Below are 20995 nucleotides of genomic sequence, written 5' to 3' on the forward strand. Positions count from 1 at the left end.
TTCCACGGCCTCACCACTCTTTGCGTAAAAAAACCCACCTCTGACGTCTGTCCTATATCTATTACCCCTCAATTTAAGGCTATGTCCCCTCGTGCTAGCCACCTCCATCCGCGGGAGAAGGCTCTCGCTGTCCACCCTATCTAACCCTCTGATCATTTTGTATGCCTCTATTAAGTCACCTCTTAACCTTCTTCTCTCTAACGAAAACAACCTCAAGTCCATCAGCCTTTCCTCATAAGATTTTCCCTCCATACCAGGCAACATCCTGGTAAATCTCCTCTGCACCCGTTCCAAAGCTTCCACGTCCTTCCTATAATGAGGCGACCAGAACTGTACGCAATACTCCAAATGCGGCCGTACCAGAGTTTTGTACAGCTGCAACATGACCTCATGGCTCCGGAACTCAATCCCTCTACCAATAAAGGCCAACACACCATAGGCCTTCTTCACAACCCTATCAACCTGGGTGGCAACTTTCAGGGATCTATGTACATGGACACCGAGATCCCTCTGCTCATCCACACTACCAAGAATTTTACCATTAGCCAAATATTCCGCATTCCTGTTATTCTTTCCAAAGTGAATCACCTCACACTTCTCCACATTAAACTCCATTTGCCACCTCTCAGCCCAGCTCTGCAGCTTATCTATGTCCCTCTGTAACCTGCAACATCCTTCCGCACTGTCTACAACTCCACCGACTTTAGTGTCGTCTGCAAATTTACTCACCCATCCTTCTGCGCCCTCCTCTAGGTCATTTATAAAAATGACAAACAGCAACGGCCCCAGAACAGATCATTGTGGTACGCCACTCGTAACTGAACTCCATTCTGAACATTTCCCATCAACTACCACTCTCTGTCTTCTTTCAACTAGCCAATTTCTGATCCACATCTCTAAATCACCCTCAATCCCCAGCCTCCGTATTTTCTGCAATAGCCGACCGTGGGGAACCTTATCAAACGCTTTACTGAAATCCATATACACCACATCAACTGCTCTACCCTCATCTACCTGTTCAGTCACCTTCTCAAAGAACTTGATAAGGTTTGTGAGGCATGACCTACTCTTCACAAAACCATGCTGACTATCCCTAATCATATTATTCCTATCTAGATGATTATAAATCGTATCTTTTATAATCCTCTCCAAGACCTTACCCACCACAGACGTTAGGCTCACCGGCCTATAGTTACCGGGGTTATCTCTACTCCCCTTCTTGAACAAAGGGACCACATTTGCTATCCCCCAGTCCTCTGGCACTATTCCTGTAGCCAATGATGACCTAAAAATCAAAGCCAAAGGCTCAGCAATCTCTTCCCTGGCTTCCCAGAGAATCCTAGGATAAATCCCATCCGGCCTCGGGGACTTATCTATTTTCACCTTGTCCAGAATTGCCAACACTTCTTCTCTACGCACCTCAATGCCATCTATTCTAATAGCCTGGGTCTCAGCATTCTCCTCCACAATATTATCTTTTTCTTGAGTGAATACTGACGGAAAGTATTCATTTAGTATCTCGCTTATCTCCTCAGCCTCCACACACAACTTCCCACCACTGTCCTTGACTGGCCCTACTCTTACCCTAGTCATTCTTTTATTCCTGACATATCTATAGAAAGCTTTTGGGTTTTCCTTGATCCTACCTGCCAAAGACTTCTCATGTCCCCTCCTTGCTCTTCTCAGCTCTCTCTTTAGATCCTTCCTCGCTTCCTTGTAACTATCAAGCGCCCCAACTGAAACTTCACGCCTCATCTTCACATCTAGAACTATTAGGTGGCCTATAGAAAACTCCCAACAGGGTGACCTCTCCTTTCCTGTTTCTAACCTCAGCCCATACTACCTCAGAAGAAGAGTCCCCATCTAGCATCCTTTCCGCCACCGTAATACTGTCCTTGACTAGCAGCGCCACACCTCCCCCTCTTTTGCCCCCTTCTCTGAGCTTACTAAAACACCTAAACCCCGGAACCTGCAACAACCATTCCTGTCCCTGCTCTATCCATGTCTCTGAAATGGCCACAACGTCGAAGTCCCAGGTACCAACCCATGCTGCCAGTTCCCCTACCTTATTTCGTATACTCCTGGCATTGAAGTAGACACACTTCAAACCACCTACCTGAACACTGGCACCCTCCTGCGAAGTCAAATCTGTGCTCCTGACCTCTATACTCTCAATCTCCCGTACCCCAAAACTACAATCCAGGTTCCCATGCCCCTGCTGAATTAGTTTAAACCCCCCCAAAGAGCACTAACAAATCTCCCCCCCAGGATATTGGTGCCCCTCAGGTTCAGATGTAGACCATCCTGTCTATAGAGGTCCCACCTTCCCCAGAAAGAGCCCCAGTTATCCAGAAATCTGAATCCCTCCCGCCTGCACCATCCCTGTAGCCACGTGTTTAATTGCTCTCTCTCCCTATTCCTCATCTCACTATCACGTGGCACGGGCAACAACCCAGAGATAACAACTCTGTTTGTTCTCGCTCTACCGCTGCGTCTTCGTGTTTCCCCAGGAACCACATCAGGGGTGGAGCCAGCCAGCTGCTTACACTATCCCGTGGCATTCGATGCCCTTGGCATGTGTCCTCTGGGGGCTGTGGGGCCGGAGGGACCCGTCGCACCTGCTGGTGGCACATCCATAGCCGTGCCACACTGTACCGGGTGCTTACTGCGAGACGCGTCAGAGGGTGGAACCCGTGGGAGCTGATGGACAACGCCACCACTCTGTAGGATCGGTCCGGGTTGGCAACCCGCGCTCCCTCCTCCAGTCGGTGCCCTGGTGTTCACCTCGGGATGGAGGGCTGGCTGGATTGAGCTCCAGCTTCCCCTGCATCATCTGGCCCTGCCAGCCCTGGTGGCTCCCCAATGTCTGCACTGTCGTGTCAACGCCCTCGGCGATGCTCCTCAGTGACTGGGACATGCTCTGCAGTACCTCAGCAATGCCCACCTGCGACTGAAACAAGCTTCGCAGCGCCTCAGCCATGCCCATCTGAAACTGGGACATGTCTCTCAGCGCCTCAAGGCCCGCCTGGTACCGGGCCACGTCCCCCAGCGAGTAGTATAGTCTACCGAGGCCCTCAGCCATGGCCCTCCCCCAATTGAGCCATGCCTTGGACACCTCCACTCATGCTGCTGTCGTCCTGCACCAGGCTCCCCACTGCGGTCGCCATCCTAGCAGTGTTGGCCTTGGTGCCATTCATTGCCGGCGTCTTCTTCTGCGGCCAGAGCCTCTGGGACTGCTTCAATCGATTATGGACCTGCTAGTGTGTCGCTGACATCCCCTCTGATTATCACAGTTGCACCCTAGCGTCTGCATCAGCTCCGGGTAAACCTGTTCCAGAGGCTCAGCATCTGACTGGGACCCAGCTGGATCCTGGGATCCAGCAGACCTCCGACTGCTGTCTCGCCTGGGGGTTCTGGATGTGCATCTGTAACTGTGTAGTGCTCATTAGAATGTGCCCCAGAAGCCTGACCACTAACGTTGCCCACCGAGGTGTGCGTCTCTGCGCTGGTCGAGGTTGGGGATGACAATTGTGACACATCTATGCTGGCATCTTCACAACTCTCCACTGAGGTGTTCTCATGGGAGGCTGGGGGGGGGGGGGGGGGGGGGGGGGGGAACCACCCCGGATGGGCCTACGCCGACACCTGGAGGTCCTGCGGGAGAATGGACATGTAGTCAGTGTGAGGAATGGCTCATTTTGTACAGCATTAGTAACTCACGTGACAGTCCACCCGGGTGGAGCCCGGTAGAGCTTCACCTCAGTGCTGTGCGCCGACCCTCCACATTGGTGACAGCTCTGTTCCTGGCCACCCCCCTCCCCCCCTCCCCCCCCTCCCCCCCCCCCCCCCCCCCCCCCCCCCCCCGTAAGCTCCAGGGGCCGTTCCTCGAAGGTAGTGAGGATTCTGATGTCCGGCACCCTGCCGCCAGTCAGGGCCCTCTCCTGATGGTCATGGGATAACTTCTCCTGCTGGGACACAGGGAGGGCATCGTTAGCTGCACATGTGGTTCAACACAGGGGGGTTGAGTAGGGGGCTTGGGGAGGAGGGTAAGTATTTCAGTAGTGGTCCACACAAACGTGGACCAGGTGGAACGGCACCAGGGCGGGGTGGGGGGTCTCCCGGACTATCGGAGGCCTCTGGATGGTCAGGGTTAAGGCAGAGTGGCCCCCTGGCTATCCTCCTGGAATGCAGGCACCTTTCACTGGCAGGCTGGCATTTTGACACTGTCAAAGTGCCCTGGTGGCACTGCAAAGCTGGCAGCAGCACTGCCTAGGTGTCAGTGCTGGAGTGGCCAGGTAGCACTGCCAAAGCTCAGGGTCTGAGGGGGATGTGCCCATGATAGAATGGTGGGGGGGGGGGGGGGGGGGCGGTATGAAGGGTGGTGTGGTGCAGAGCGGGTATGGAGAGACCTCTAGAAGGTTTGGGGGGGTGAAGGGTAGGTGTCCTGGACGGGGGGGGGGGGGGGGGGGGGGGGCATTAAGAGGGCTGAAAAGGGGGGCCCTTAGTGACCCCGTAGCGGGGTGTCCTCACTTGGGGGGGTGAGATAATGTCCATGTGTGTGGGGGTGACTTTGCCCATGGGTAGGGGGGTGTGCGGGACAGTGCCCCCAGGCTTATTGACCGGGAGGGAAGGATGGTTACTCACCTCCTTGGATCCCAACAGTAGCCATTATGCCAGCTTCATGTTTTTTAAAAAGTGTACTAATCGGCGCCCGCGTGACCACTTGCTGGGGAGGGGGTTAGATCACTCGGAGGCCATTAGATAGGGGGTCTTTCCCATTAATTGTATGAAGATTGGCCTTAAGTGGTGACTGTTCATTCTTGTCATTACAAAAATTGCTTTAATTGGTTCATTTCTACACTGTAGTTCCACTGTAATGGAAGCAAGATCTATTAGTTGAGGAAGGGGAATAAATGTTTTCAGAAACTGGGAAAAAGATAGCTTTCTAAACATGGCACCTGATGTGGTGCCTATTACTTTTACTTGGGGTTAAAGAGAAGACCAGGAATGAAAACAAAGAGAGAAATGGCAGAGAGTAGAATGTCAAAAATGTTTGCCTTGAATTGAAATTGTTAGACACCTTTTCTAGTTTGGACACTAAAAATACCAAATAGCCTCAGAGCATGAACCACCCCTTTCCATGCCAATATGAATATCACTGATGTCTCTTGAGTGTTCAAAGGCGTAGGTTATGTTCGTAAAGACGTAGGAGCCACACCTGTATTTCACTATAAAGAGAAGCAGATAGTGGGTGGCTACAGTTACAAGCCCTCAGTGTTCTGTTTCTCTATCCAGTGCTCAGCAGGCTGCCCACAAAACAGGAGGTAAGTTTTCAAGGTTTGAATTAATTTCTCTGAATTTAAGATGAAGAATGCTTTTTAAAAATTTAGAGTACCCAATTCATTTTTTCCAATCAAGGAGCAATTTAGCGTGGCCAATCCACCTACCCTGCACATCTTTTGGGTTGTGGGGGCAAAACCCACGCAAACATGGGGAGAATGTGCAAATTCCACGTGGTCAGTGACCCAGAGCCGGGATCGAACCTGGGAGCTCGGTGCCATACTAACCACTGTGCTGCCGTGCTGCCCTCAATGTTAAGGTTAAAACGATAAATACAGAATTGACTTTGGAAAAAAGTTTGACATTTATAGGACACTTAACTTTTCAGGTGGCTCATGTGCATCCCAGTGTACTGCCACATACCTCCCAGTGGCCACCTGTGTGGAGCAAGTGGAAACTTAATCTCCACCTGCCTGCTTCCACCTCTCCAAAGATAGTTATTTGCAGCAACGCAAGCTTGCAAAATGATGGCACAATTATTTTTTTTTTTCATGTCTTAGGTAAAACATGTTTAGCACAACTCTTGACTTCCCACCTATCCCTGACCTACTATTTTGCCTCTCCTGCTCAGATTTGATATTGTTGCATAGATATTAGTCCAGATGATGTGGAATCTGTTGGGATCGAGTTAAGAAACATCAAGGGGCATATCAAACCGCAGTGGTGATGTTGGGAATAGCATTAGACAGGAAATCAGAGACGTGTGTGATAAAGGTACATGTGTGATTAGGGGTGACTTTAGTCTGTATATAGATTGGGTGACTCAAATTAGTCACAGTACAATTCTCTTGAACATCACAGCACGGTAGCATAGTGGTTAGCACAATTGCTTCACAGCTCCAGGGTTCCAGGTTCGATTCCCGGCTTGGGTCACTGTCTGTGCGGAGTCTGCATGTTCTCCCCGTGTGTGCGTGGGTTCCCTCCGGGTGCTCTGGTTTCCTCCCACAGTCCAAAGATGTGCAGGTTAGGTGGATTGGCCATGATAAATTGCCCTTAGTGTCCAAAATTGCCCTTCGTGTTGGGTGGGGTTACTGGGTTATGGAGATAGGGTGGAGATGTGGGTTTGGGTGGGGTGCTTTTTCCAAGAGGCGGTGCAGACTCAATGGGCCGAATAGCCTCCTTCTGCACTGTAAATTCTATTCTATGGATTCTCTGTTGGCGGAATCCTCCCCTTCGCCGGCAGCGCACACATGCCCGCAGATTTCTCAACGGCGTGGAGGTGCCCACAATGGGAAACCCCATTGGCCGGCTGGTGGGACGGAGGATCCCACTGGCAGTGGGGGCACGCCGCACCAGAAAACGGGTACGGTGGGACGGAGAATCCCACCCCACATTTCTCCCTCTCTTTAGCTCTGAAGAGTCATACAAACTTGAAACATTAACTCTGTTTCTCTTTCCACCAATGCTGCCAGACCTGTTCAGGTTTTCCAGCATTTGCTGTATTTATTATAGTAGAAAATGAAACTTTGTGCTATTATGTGTGGCTAGAACTGTTGAGGCATAAGTGGTCTGAACAACACACATGTAACAGGTTTGGTGTTGACTTGCATGAATGGGGGTAAGGTTTTGATTTTAAAGTCTAGGCATTACTTATGGTGTTTATCCACCTTTCACTGTAAAGAGGTCAATCGGAAACTTTACTTTAAGATCACCTCCTCACAGATGTTGACTGTCCTGTGGTGCAGTTGAGGTAGTTTTCATTTCAATTGTATCTCACGTTGGCAGGTTCTCTCCAAGGTGATCAAGAATTGGGAACAAAAGATTGAGGGCTATTCGGTTTATTTCCGAAGGATAGACAGGAAGGAAAAGGTGGTGGAGTTGCATTGTTGATTAAAGAAGATATTGATACAATATTGAGGAACGATATTAGTACAGACGATGTGGAATCTGGCTGGGTCGAGTTAAGAAACATCAAGGGGCAAACCACAGTGGTGATGTTGGGAATAGCATTAGACAGGAAATCAGAGACGCGTGTGATAAAGGTACATCTGTGATTATGGGTGACTTTAGTCTGTATATAGATTGAGTGACTCAAATTAGTCACAGTACAGTAGAGGAGGAATTTCTGTACTGTATACGGAATGGTTTTCTGGACCAGAATATTGAGGAGCTCTTTATCAAGATGAATGGCGAGGTAGTTGATTCTGAGACCGGGGTCCTGAACCTCACTAAAGGTAACTGTGATGGTATGAGGCATGAGCTGGCTATGATGGACTGGGGAACATTACTGAAAGGAAGGACAGCAGACAGATAATGACAGGCATTTAAGGAATGAATAGGTGAACTCCCAAAAGTTGTTTGTTCCTATTTGACGCAAGAGTAGAAAGGGAACTGTGGCCAAACCATGGCTTAAAAGGGAAATTAGAGATAGTATTAGATTCAAAGATGAGGCATACAAATTAACAAGAAAAAGCAATAGACTTGAGGATTGGGAACAGTTTAAAATTCAGCAAAGACAGGCCAAGGGATTGATAAAGAAGTGGAAAATACAATTTGTAAGTAAACTAGCAGGGGACATAAAAACTGACTGTAAAAGGCGGAATCAGGGTATTGAATTTGATGATCAGCCATGATCATAATGAGTGGTAGAGCAGGCTCGAAGGGCTGAATGGCCTCCTCCTGCTTCTATGTTTCTACGTTTCTCCTCAAGTTAAACTGTAAACAGCCCTGAATCCCTCCTCATAAAAGGCCAGGTGAATAATTGGTTCATTCCGTATCAAATTAACCTGACCAAGTGAGTGTTAAAACTACTGAGGGGTGGGGGGAGGAAGGAAGTTAGAAGCAATTAATCATATTTGTTAACTTCGAAACAAGTCTTTGTGCAAGAAAATTATTCAATAAAGGAAGCAGAAAAATACTCACTGGGACATGACAGGCTTGACGAAGAAAGCTGCAAGTGATCTGAGAGTGCAGGACTGACAACATCTTTTCTCAAGTTAGTCACAAGAGGAACCAGCAAATGCTACAAGCATTCAGCTTCTGTGATATGTTTTCTTGGTCTGTCAATACTGAGGACACTGCTTTTTACTCCTCTCTGGAATATTCACCATCTTTGTTCCCACTTTACAGGAAAGTCAAAGTTGTTTTTGGTTGGAGAAGTGTCACATTGCACCAGTAATAATGAAGAATACGTCATCAGCCAACTATATTTTTTCAGTGAAGCTCATAACAGTCACCATCATTGGTAAGTCAATCCTCTTCTTCCACTCCAGAAACCGTCGGTTGCTATACGCAGGTTACAAATTGGAAAAAAACAGCAAAATAAAAGCAAGGCATTTTTTAGATTGTATTTGTGGTACCAGCTTCCTCAAGCAGCCGCCAAATACACTTACTGACCAAATACACAGCTGCCAAACAAACCAACAGTCCTGTTGGAAACCTGGTAGAAAAGGGTAGCCAGGCTCAATTTCATATCTGGTTTTCAGATGGTACAAACCCTGCGCTTAGGACTCGGTACCACTGGCATAAATAAAAACAGTCAGAAGTCTTACAACACCAAGTTAAAGTCCAACAGCTTTCACCTGTGGAAGGAGCAGTGCTTCGAAAGCTAGTGATTCAAAACAAATCTGTTGGACTTTAACCTGGTGTTGTAAGAATTCTTACTGTGCTCACCCCAGTCCAACACCGGCATCTCCACATCATAAATAAAAACATCATAATTAAAACTGGACTTCAACGCCTCCGAGTTTTTGAATATATTGTAGTGTTGACTGGTGCAAGACGTGTGTCTGTTAGCAAATAAAATCACTGAAATTTGACAGGAGGAATGTACTAAATATACAGTTGTGCTGTGCTTTCCAATTTCTTGCTCTTGAGTTGCTGACACATTGACATGGCTTTGTAATAGTTTGAAGTGATTCACTCTGAATATTGCAATGGTACAACATTGCACAATATTGCTTGACAGAAAGAGCTCTGTTTCTTTAAGACACTGGTCAAGACGGTGCCTTCCTTCATCCTCGATGGTGCTCAATATTCAAGTGTCTATGTATAGGGCTAGATGTTCTGAACCAGCGGCCTTTCCTCATCGAATTGCTGCGATCTAGTGTGTTATCTCACGGCATGATCCTTAATATTCCTTACAACCGTGATTAGCCAATTGAAATGAAATGAAAATCACTTATTGTCACAAGTAGGCTTCAAATAAAGTTACTGTGAAAAGCCCCTAGTCGCCACATTCCGGCGCCTGTTTGGGGAGGCTGGTACGGGAATTGAACCGTGCTGCTGGTCTGCCTTGATCTGTTTTCAAAGCCAGCTCTTTAGCCCTGTGCTAAACAATTTAGGAGCTGTCAGACATATGTTTAAGTACCAAGATGCCAAGTGTGTATGTTTTGATCAACAAATAATTTGTGGGACTTACTTTGAACAGATCATTGTGCTATTTCCTTTTAGGTTTCTTTTTGACCACCGTGAATGCTCAGCAGGTAAGAGAAATTTGACATCTTCCTGGCATGTCATTGCTAATTGTTGAAAACATAATTCCGTGACAGATCAGAAAGCTCAGAGAAATTTCAAAATCAGGTTGATTACATTTACTTAACAATAATTAATGAGAAATTTGATACATGCAGTGCGAGGTAGTGGGAGAACATGAAAACATTGGCATCTATGTTTTGGTACATTTATAACCATGTTGTATTTGTAAAAGCAGCATAGCCCATATGGTAACATCAAAGGTGTCTTATATCTTATGTTCACTCCCTGTCTATGACTTAGTCCATAAGTATTTATGATGGGCTATATCTTTAAAGAATTAATTGTTCATTTAAACTGTATTACATGAATAATTGTGACAGTTAGAATATAAAATTCCACCCTGCAGGTTCTTGGTGAGAACAAGGGGCGAAAATCCAGCCAGCTGTTGCTTCGAAGAGTGAAACGTGCCACTGGTAAGTAATAAACAATGAAGCATAGTATAAATTAATCTAGACTATCTCTGATGCATTACCTAACTCTGCATCTGCCTCAGTTCTTCTGAGAGCTGCTGAAACTCTCATCGATGTCCATGTTGACTTCCGGTGATGAGATGTGTTGAGGAGTCACACATCAGGTGGCTCTCCTCCAGAAAGGATAATAGGCATTTTTAGCAGAATTTAGCCCACAAAATCGGATTAAAACATACCCTCACCCTCACTCACCTTCAACAATACGAAATGCATCAAGGATGCCAGGAAGCAGCAGTTTGAGGGGCCGCAGAGACACCAAAAACGGCAGCAAGGGACAGGAGTGGTGAGCAAACGGATCAGCAGACCCATGAAGCAAGGTATCTCCAGCCACTCCCGAGAGAGGGAGACCAGTGACCCGCAAAAATGAGCTCCCCGCACAGCCAGGTGATGGATGGAAGACTTTCCTCACCAGAGAACTATAGGAGATGAAGGATGATAGTCAAGGCAGCAGTCAAGGTGGTGGAGGTGCTGGCCACCATGCAAATGACCCTTGACAGTATGGGAAAGAGTTGGAGGCCCAGGGGAGCACGATAAAGTAGCTGGAGAAAGCCTCAACAGACCAGAGCAACCAAATTATCGCCTGGACGCCGAAATTAAGAAGTTGGAGGCGACCCAGGGGAACCTCAAAGAGAAGGTGCAGGACCAAGAAAATTGGTCGAGGCGACAAAATATTGGAATAGTGGGATTTCCAGAAGGAATTGAGGGCAGGGACCCGACTGACTACGTGACCCAATACTGGGTAACCTAGTGGGGAGAGACAGCTTCCTCAAGCTGCCAGAGGTCAACAGGGCCCGAAACCTAAGACGGGGAGCAGCCGAGAGCGGTCATTGCCAAGCTGCACAGGTACCAGGACCAGGAAAGGATCCTTCATTGGGCCAGACAAGCAAAGGCTTGCAGCTGGGAGGGACACAAAATCAGAGTCTATCAGGACACTGGGGCAGAGCTGGCAAAGCGCCAGGCAGAATTTAACAAGGCAAATTCAGCCCTGTACAGAAACAATATCAAATTTGGGATGCTGTACCTAGCCAGGCTCTGGGTAACATACCAGGGCAGGGAAACATTATTTCACTGCCTCTGCAGATGCGGATGAGTTCATCCAAAAAAACCCAGACAAGACAGCCAAGAAGGGAGACAGCAATAAGGAGGACACAGAAGAGGTAGAGAAAAACCAATGAACAATTTGCGCGGGACTGCATTGCCCCGTTATGAACAGGGGAACCAGTTCGAAGAATGGAGGGGGCGAGTGCAGCAGAGCGCAGGAGAGGGGGAGGCGGAGACAGAGAGGAACCCAACATAGCGGGTGTAGGAGAGGATCAGATCAACCCCAGGAGGGGAGCTACCACTCTAGAGGGAAAGCTAGCACCAGGAGGTATGAGTGAGAGGGGCTGCGGCGCATCTCCTACCAGGGAGAGAGTGCCTGGCAAAGGAGGGCACAACAGCAAGGCGGGGACAACAGAGGGCTAAACAGGAGGGGGAAATGGGGGGGCTATGGGGGGCAGCAAGAGGAGAGGGGAACAAATCCACAAGGGGAACAAAATGGCAGGGGAGTGGGCTCTATACTGGCTTTAGCAGGTCATTCTTGAAAATGTGGAAGAAGATGGCCCCGCAAGCAGCCACTTTGGAGGGTCCATCAACAAAGGGAAACCCCAAGAGTGCAGGGGCTCATCCACATGGCGTACACACAATTGGCGGCCATGTTAGGTGGTCCCTGGAAAAAGGGAAACGCCACATGGGGCCCGGCCTCATGGCGAGTACGGTGACAGTGGCCATATTGGATGGCCCCGAACCAAGGGAAACCCTGGAGTGCTGGGGCACATCCACAAGGTACATATGGCTGATCACACAGGAGGATCAGAATAGTCACCTGTAATGTCACTCGTGACATTAACGACCTCGTTAACGACCCCGTGAAAAGATCCAGAGATCTTTGCCCACCTGAAAAGTATGAAAGCCGACATAGTCTTCCTCCAAGAGGCACAATTGAGGGAGAAGGACCCACTGCGGGTAAGCAAGGGCTCGGTGGGACAGACTTACCATTCCTGCTACGGGACAAGAGCTGGAGGGGTAGCCATACTGCTCAGTCAGAGGGCGGTGTTTACTGCGACAAAGACGGATACAGACCAAGGGGAATGGTGCATCATGGTCAGCGGTGCCCTGGATGGGGCACCGGTGGTCCTGGTTAACATGTATGCACCCAACTGGAAGAACATAGAACTTGTAAAGAAAAACCATGGCGGAAATCCCCAACATAGACACCCACAAACTAATCATGGGGGTATGGGGACTTAAAATGTGTACAGGACCCCCAAAATGGGGAAAACGGTAGGCAAGGCTAGAAAGCCGAGGACATTTATGGAGCAGATGGGAGCTGTGACCCATGAGGTTCATGCACCCATCTGTGAAGGAGTTCTCATTTTTTTCGCAAGTACACAGGTCTATACCCACATCGACTTCTTTGTAGTGGAATTATCGGTGCTTCCAGGGATAGTAAGAGCGGAATACTCCGTGATCGTTATCTACGACCACACTCCACACTACATGGACGTGAGGTTGGAGATGGATCGTGCCTAACGCCTCTCCATGGAGGTGGACATGGCTCTGCTGGCCGACAAGGTCTTCTGTCTGAAAGTATCACAGGCCATAGACAAGTCTACTGTTAAGAACCAGAACAGGGAGGTCTCTCCCTGTTCTGGGAGACGTTGAAGGCTGAGATTAGATGAGAAATTGTCGCCTATAAGGTGCACAGGGACAGAGAAGAGAGGGTGGCTAGGCAACAACTGATTGTCTCTATTCTGGAGGTCGACAGAAGATACTCCAAAGACCCGAGTGTAGAGCTTCTCGTGTAGTGGAAAAAAGCCTATAAATGGACTTTAACCTTCTATCCACCAGGAAGGCATTCGCCAACTCCGCCCGACACGGGGCACCTTCTATGAAAACGGAGAAAAAGCCAGCTGCCTGCTGACTTACCATTTATGGGATGTGGGCCTGTTGGCTAGGCCAGCATTTATTGCTTATCCCATATTGCCATTCTTGAACCACCGCAGTCCTTGTGGCATAGGTCCACCCACCGAATTTGCACCCTGGCGATATATTCCCATGTCAGGATGGTGTGGTTATGGGTTTGGAATTTGCCGCCTGAAAAGCCTTGGTGAGTTCCTGCAGTGCATCTTGTAGATGTTGCAAACAACTGCCATTGTTTGTCGGTGGAGGAGGGAGTGAATATTTGTGAAGGGGTCCCAATCAAGCAGGTTGATTTGTCCTGGATGGTGTTGAACTTCTAGTGTTTTGTTGGTGCTGCACTCATCCAGGCAAGTGGAGAGTATCCCATCACAGTCCTGACTAGTGTCTGTAGAAGGTGGGCAGGCCATGGACCATCCATAGTCATTTTTCCTGCATTTTATCTTATGTTCAATTATCCAAAGGATCCCCTGTCAAACATTTAACTCAATAAAAACTGCCTGATACTAATTTCAGGCGAATGTCCCAATAACACAGTATAGATAGAGAGATACTACTTTTTTCCTCCATGTTCCCTTAGTACTCATATTCCCTTTTCTTCATTCACTCCAAGTAAGTGATGTAATCAGCATTATTGATCTCTGCATTCAAAGACACATTAGAATTTTTCTGTCCATAACAAGATAATTATGGACAATGGAGGGTGTGGGGTGAACAGAATGGCCTTTTCTCATTCTGGTTTCTCCTTTTGTTCTGGATAGAGCACAGACCAGCATCTTGTATGGGATCAGAAGTTTCAATTTCCTGCAATGTGCTAACGTTTCAGATGCATTTTGTAGTATTACATTCAGGTTCTTTCTACACTCTTTAGATAGAAAATTAGAGTCTGCACTATTCTCACAAAAAAAATGTTTTATTTTTACAGCTTGTACCAACGGCTTCATTGTAAATGAAAACACTAATGACCCATTATTGGCTGCACTTTATCCTGCTGACCAGTTAGATGCCTGTTTGAACAATAGTGTGCTTACGGCGAACCTCACTGATCTGGGACATATAGCTTTTAGCAGAAATCAGCTTCTTATTCTGAAAAGGAAGCTGGGAAAGGTAAGCCTACGAGATTTGAAGATAAGTTTTTCCAGCCGAGTGTTTCCAGGGCCCAAAGCAACTGACCATCAGGAGCCATCCTGTTTATTGCTGGCAGCTCACTTTGTGGAGCTAATAATCAAAGGGTGCCAAATAAAGTTGTCTTGAAAGTCCTAGTGCATCTTAAACACCATTAGATTGCAGCTTTTGTGCTGCAATTGCTTATTCAGTTACACACCTAAGCTGCTGTTTATTTCCCTTTCAATGTAAGGTAACTGGACAGTTTTTAATTGTAACCTGCCAGAGTCTCTACCTTGAGATGTATTCCAGAGAGCATCAGAAAGAAGCAATGAAAGGTTTGAACAGAGGTAATGGAGAAAATGACCGAACTTCCACAAGGCTCCACTTGGTAGTGTGAAGTTCCACCCTTGTGCATGAGACAAGAGAAAGAGAAATCCCCTCACACAATCATACAAGAGAACCAGTTACAGCAAATTGTTGAAAATGTCATTTGGGTGCGCACTTTAACCTAACTCTTATTTTTGATATTTTGGAACAGATCTACACAAGTGGACTGCCGGAAGATCAGATACAACAGTTGGGATTCATTATTACTGTGTATGGCCCTGAGGAGATCAGCATGTGGAACATAACTCGGCTGGATACCCTTGCACTTGTTTTAAGTAATAGCGCAAATGTTAACACGGTACGGATTATCAGCAAGCTTCTGTCTCTATTGGAATGATCCACCCAAAACATTTCTAAGTGCCATTTTGGGTGGATTTGGTGGGGTGTTTCCCGTCAGCTTTTAGGGGGAGATCCAGACTGGTATTCACCTACATTTAGTCATTCTGTTGGGTCTCGGGGAGCTCCTCATCAGTTTAACCCACACTTAGAAATGTTTTCAGCAGTGGGGAGCTAAACCCCTTTGGCGAAACCAGCTCCTCAGAGATCGGGCTGCTATTTTGAAAGGGTGCCCCGATCGTTGAAGGTCTCCCATACCCTCCCACCCATGGGCAATTCCATCCTCCCCTGCCCACCTAAGTGAGGACACCATGCTCTTGGATCGCTGAGGTCTCCTCCCCTTTTCAGGTGCCCCACCTGAACTTTCTGACACCTCCCTCTCAGGACCTTCCCCTTCATCCTCCCAACCTTTATGAGGACCCTTCATACCCCCCTTTCCCCCCCCCACCCTTCATAGCCCCCTCATGTCCCTTTTCATGGTTTGGCCCCCCTCAGGCCCGGGCTCTTGGCAGTGCCCCTGATGCCCTGACGGTGCTAACTGGGCACCCAGGTGCCAGGGTGCTGCCCTATCCTGTTCTCGACTACCAAAGGGTCTCCAATGATCTCTGAAACCGCTAAGTGGCCACCACGACTGGTCTCGGCTTGTGGGGGCCATACTAATTGGTGTCCAGTTGAGGTTTTGCCGGTGCAGCAGGTGGCCCTCGGCACCAGGTGAGTGTGACATCAAGATGGCCATGTATAGTTAAATGAGGCTAATGGCTCATTTAAAAATCATTATCTGGATCACATTGGTCGCTGCGAGTCAGGTGACTTGCACCAGGTTTCGTGCCTGGTGCGAAGTCCGGTTCGGGCCTCTCCCGCGATTCACGCAACAGGCGCGACACGGTGGTAGAATCGCGTGCTAAGTCTCTCATAAAGAGCTTACACACCCATTCACTCAGTGTTGTTTGTGCTGCGATGAATGATGACAACAGCTAGGAGTAGATGGAACTCTTTTGCTTCCAAATATTCTCCGTCAGATAGTTTAAAAATGTTCTTTGAGCGGGAAATTCTCCGATGCTCAATTCCTGTTCCCCACCATTCCATCCCTGGGTGCCAGTCACAGAAATCACGCAAAATAGGGGGCATCAGTGCTGAGATGCTGAAAGATTTTAATTAGGGAATCAAATGCATCAAAAACCAGATTGTGATAAAACGTATTTTGATGGAAATACAGAGCAGGCCAGTCAATATCTAAAGGAACTTGCTTCCACTCTTTATTCATTTCTAATTTGATTCCAGGTTTCCAGCAAGTTCAGTGTATCATGTTCTCATGTTTCCTTTCTCAACGGTGCCTTCACATATTTTCTAAAGTAGTGCAAAAGATTTGAATAGGTAATTAGAGAAACCTTCTGAGTTTCTCCTGTTTGCGGAGCAAAGATTAATGAAGTGAGCCTTCACTGTTTTCTTCCATTTCAGACCAAAGTAATTATTGAAAATTACCTGAGGGGCTCTGGGTCACTAAATGCCCCTGTATTGGATGTGATCGGTGGTCCAGCATTGTGTAGTCTGAGTGAAGAGAACCTGCGAACCATTCTTCCCAGTGAACTAAAGTGAGTGTCAGATAATGTGAAGCTACTCTGCCAACCTATTGTTTTATTAAAATATACAACATTCTAGCGACTCAGCAAGCCTATAGAAGTCTAGAAGATTGCTCTGGCCTGCATTTTTCACCTGTCGGACGCGGATACTCAGTGGGCCTGGAAGTGGGCTTGAAACCTCTTTCCAGGCCGCGATTGGCCCTCGGGGTTGGCGGGATTTTCTGTTCTACTGGCAGTGCACCCCCACCCACGGGTTTCCCAGTGGCGTGGGATGACTGCAATGGAAAATTGGCAAGCCACTGGAATGAAGAATCCAGTTGCCAGTGATGGCTCGCCGCTGAGAAACACTCGGCTGGGGAGGTGGAAAATTCACTCCCCCATGATTTCGCTCTAGCTGGCCTATTAACTGGCAGCTAACATGGAACACGTGCAGTGAGAGCCTCAGTGCTGCTGGGGGAGGGTGGGAAAGGGTGGCGCTGAGTAAAGGGAGGATGCGGTCTGGCAATTTGCCTCAGAGGGATATCCTCTGCCGAGCTGTCTCAAGAGAGCTGCTGACGTTTAAAAACAATGGGCGTGATATTTCTATCGTGACAGTTCATACGCCCTGGATCGAGGTTGCCGCTTAAATATAAAGGCCGGATTCTCCAGTCCTTTCGATTCTCTTTTCCCCCTGGCAGCGCACCCCGCCAGCGCGTTTCCCGGCAGCGTGGGGTGGATACAATGGGAAATCCCATTGGAAAGCGGCAGGAAGATAAATCACGCCGGCAGTGAACGGTGTGCGGCCGAAAAACACACGACTGACAGACCCGCGAATCCAACCAAAGGGTTAAATTTTCTTTTTTATTGACAGTGGGTGTGCCGCCAATTCTCACACACAATGGGCCAACCAGAATATCACTTGACTGCACAGTGACATGCTGACTTGGAAAATTGTGGCTCTGTTTTCCGTTTTGATGAAGCAAGGCTTCATAATGCTCAGCAGATCTAGCACCAGATGTGGAGAGAGAAACAGTTTCAAATTAAGGTTGTGCAAGGCCATGACTCAAAACATTATCCCTGTTTCTCTCTCTCTCTCGAGATGCTGCCGGGCCTGCTGAGCAGCCCCAGCATTTGGTGTATTGATTTCAGCTTTTCAGCAGCTGCAGTATTCTATTCATCGCAAAGTGAAATGTTGACCCTGTCAAAGAGCATTACATTTCAAAGTCCAAAAATATACAATATAACATCGCCACCATTCTGTTGCAGGAAAGCCAAGCCACTTGATATTTCCACATGTACTCAGGCAAAGAAAGACATCATTTTTGGGATCGCAAAAGTAGCATTCCAGGATCAAGCTGGTGATCCCAATGCTTATTATAACCTCACAAGACCGTATATTAGTAAGTAATCTTACAAACTGGTTAAGGATGATTTGAAGAATTATTCCAGACCTTACCTTTCAATTCATTGCAATATTTACCTAGGAAAGCTTATTACGAATACCAAATAAATTAAATCTTCATTTTAACTCTATATTATGTGTAGTTATGCTTATAAATATATCGATATACAGGTTAATCTGACGGTTCTTTCTGTTCCCTAAAAGGTGGTGCACGAGCATCTGATTTACGAAGTTTAGCTGCTGGCAACATCAGTATGGACTTCCAGACATTCAGCAGACTCAACCCAGTGGAAGTGGAAGTAAGTATCAATGGAGGATTGCAACATCATTCTGTGTTTTATTGCATTACGCACAAAACAGATATTAAATACAGTGCCCAAAAACAGTCATTAATTCAATCCACTCCACAGACCACAACATTACCACACAACTATTATATTTATGAGAGCTTAACCAGATAGAGACTGTTAGGGCAACATTATTTCCTCAGCTGTGTAGAAAACAGATGTTCATGGGCTGGATTCTCCGCTCCCTGACGCCGAAATCATGCTCAGCGACGGGGCGGAGAATCCGTTTTGGCGGCAAAATTGGGAGTGGCGCCGGTTTTTGAATTCTTCGCCCCTGAAAATTATCCACCACCTCAAGACATTGCCTGAGGCCTGCCCAACGATGCTCCGGCCGGCCAAGTTCTCAACGGCGTGGGTTATGTGTGCTCAGGCCGTTCGTGAACTCGGCGTGGCGGCTACGGACTCAGTCGGGAGCCACCACAGTCGGGCAAGGGCCGATTGGCGGGCAGGTGTGACTTCATTCTGGGCTGGGGGCACTGTGGGCGGGCGGTCAGGGGCGCGTGAGCGGCCGACGGGGGGCACTACTTTGGCAGTCCAGGTCCGCGGGCCGAGTCCGCCATGGAGCACGGCGTGGCCACTGCAAGCCGCCACCCTGCGCATACGCGACCTATAAACCGGAAGTGATGGGGGCCATATCGGCAGCTAGCGCTGTGAGCTGTACGTTGCCTCCCTGCCAGTTCCCAGCAAAATGGGGAATCAGTGGCCATTTTATGCAGGTTTTTCTGGCGTGAATAACCACTGTTTTCACGCTGGCGTGGGAACTTAGTCTCCAGAACGGAGAATGCAGCATATTTCAAGCAGGTTTAAAGTGGGACTAGATAAACTCAGACTGCTTTCCTGCTATTAAGCAAATGATATCATGTTACATTTTCAATGAAATGGTGCCGGGTCAACAACAGACCACCGATTCACTGTTGCCCAATTATGTTAAAGCTTAAAAGACCATTTCACTCTCAATATTGCTATTTAAAGAGACAATTTCTAGAACCACTCAGTTAGAGCTCCACAGTTCTGATTGATTGGAGGGAGTCAGCCTAGGATTGGAGTTAAATCTATCTGAATAGTGTTATTGACAGGTATAAAACACTGAACAGGTTGAAGCAGAGACCATGTGAACACTCCGGATCAAATTGAATAGGTAGATGAAGGAGATGGGGTTGAAGGGATCTGGAACAGGGCTGGTAAATACGTGATTAAGATTAGTTACTTGCAGGAGCTGTAAATGATAACACATTTATGTTGAGCGGCCTGTCTTGGTATTGTTTTGTATGTTTTTCTATATTTGTTATTTCTTAAATGGTGCGTTCCTTTGCTGCATATTACGAAAGAACTACATGGAACAAAGAATGAGCATTATCCTGTTGTTACAATATAACTAATTTATTTTTCAGCAACTCACGGCTCAGAACATACGAGATCTACTTGGAATAAACCTGAATTCTCTTAAAGATAATGAAAAGCATGAAATAGTGCGGCGCTGGGTGAACTCACACACAGTCGCAGAGGTTATGAGTCTGGGAATTGGACTTCAAGGAGGAATATCACCAGCTGGACTTGGGAACTATTTATTTAAGGAATGTAAGTGGATTTTTCCATGTGTTGTTCTCCATACCGGTAAGAAGATTGAGTAATATCGAGGATTGTCAGACACCACCACAAAGTGGAATTATTTCACTTGAAAGTTGTGCTGTCCTTGAGGATGCTAATATATTTACTTATATGGAGGCTCAAAACTAACAATCTACACAGAGTCACAGTCTCTTCCACTCATAAATAATCGCACGGGCAGATTTACAGGACCAGCTAACACCATGTAATTGTGCTTACTTAGGCGCATGTAGCAAAATAAAGCTGTAACAAAAAAAACACAGTTTGAAAGGTTGAAACTCTTCTTCAACTCAAGAAAGGTTGAAGAATGTTGTAGAGGAAAACTGTTGACAATGTGTTTCTTTATTTTAGTATTTGCGACTGGTTCTGCTCCAATCAACAGCTACAGTCTCCTGCTTTCCATCTGCATCGCTGTGATGGGAATCACATTGCAATAACTTTGATAAGCCCCCAATCAGCCCATCTGTGCCTTCTGCCATATCAAGTGGAGAGAATCAGAGATTCCAGTGTCGAGTATCAAATAATGGATCTTAAAGAAGATTTAACAAGTTCAGCACATGGAGTGAAACCCACTTAGACCAAACACTTTGGACTAACTCTAAGCCAGCTATCTATTGTGCTGATCAAGTATAAAATATAATAATTCAGAGACAACATTGATATCAAATAGCAGGCAGAATAATTCTGATTTTGTTGCTTACCTAATCTTGTACCACAATCTTTCTTAATTTTCATTTCTGTCTCATTGTCAAATAAAGATGAGAGTAAAATTCCAACTCTTTCATAGGCACTGTACAGAATTTGAACTGTTTATATAATGGGACTGGTATTGAAGCAGCCGTTGGTTGACCAAAACCAACTTCATTGGAGCTAAAAGCCAAAGAGGATTGGGCCTACAGACATGAGGGGCACAATTTCTGTCCCTGATCTTGGGCAAGAACAGAGCAATGAGTGCAGCTGAATTTAGTATCCTTTTCCCACTCCTGATTAATAGGTTGACTTTTC

The 20995-nt window shown here is 47.1% G+C and overlaps 1 protein-coding gene across 1 annotated transcript; it reads left to right on the top strand.

Annotated features, from left to right (window-relative positions):
- Window positions 1-5234: 5234 nt before the first annotated feature.
- Window positions 5235-20763, top strand: LOC119978995 (mesothelin-like protein). Its single transcript, XM_038820965.1, has 11 exons — window positions 5235-5324; window positions 8410-8524; window positions 9733-9764; window positions 10163-10229; window positions 14170-14351; window positions 14890-15036; window positions 16533-16666; window positions 17900-18033; window positions 18240-18334; window positions 19774-19960; window positions 20342-20763. The coding sequence occupies exons 2-11, from the start codon at window positions 8461-8463 to the stop codon at window positions 20425-20427; spliced, it is 1128 nt and encodes a 375-aa protein (XP_038676893.1). The 5' UTR covers window positions 5235-5324; window positions 8410-8460; the 3' UTR covers window positions 20428-20763.
- The last annotated feature ends 232 nt before the right edge of the window (window positions 20764-20995 follow it).

This window comes from Scyliorhinus canicula, chromosome 15 (genome assembly GCF_902713615.1).
Source record: "Scyliorhinus canicula chromosome 15, sScyCan1.1, whole genome shotgun sequence".
Lineage (NCBI taxonomy): Eukaryota > Metazoa > Chordata > Chondrichthyes > Carcharhiniformes > Scyliorhinidae > Scyliorhinus > Scyliorhinus canicula.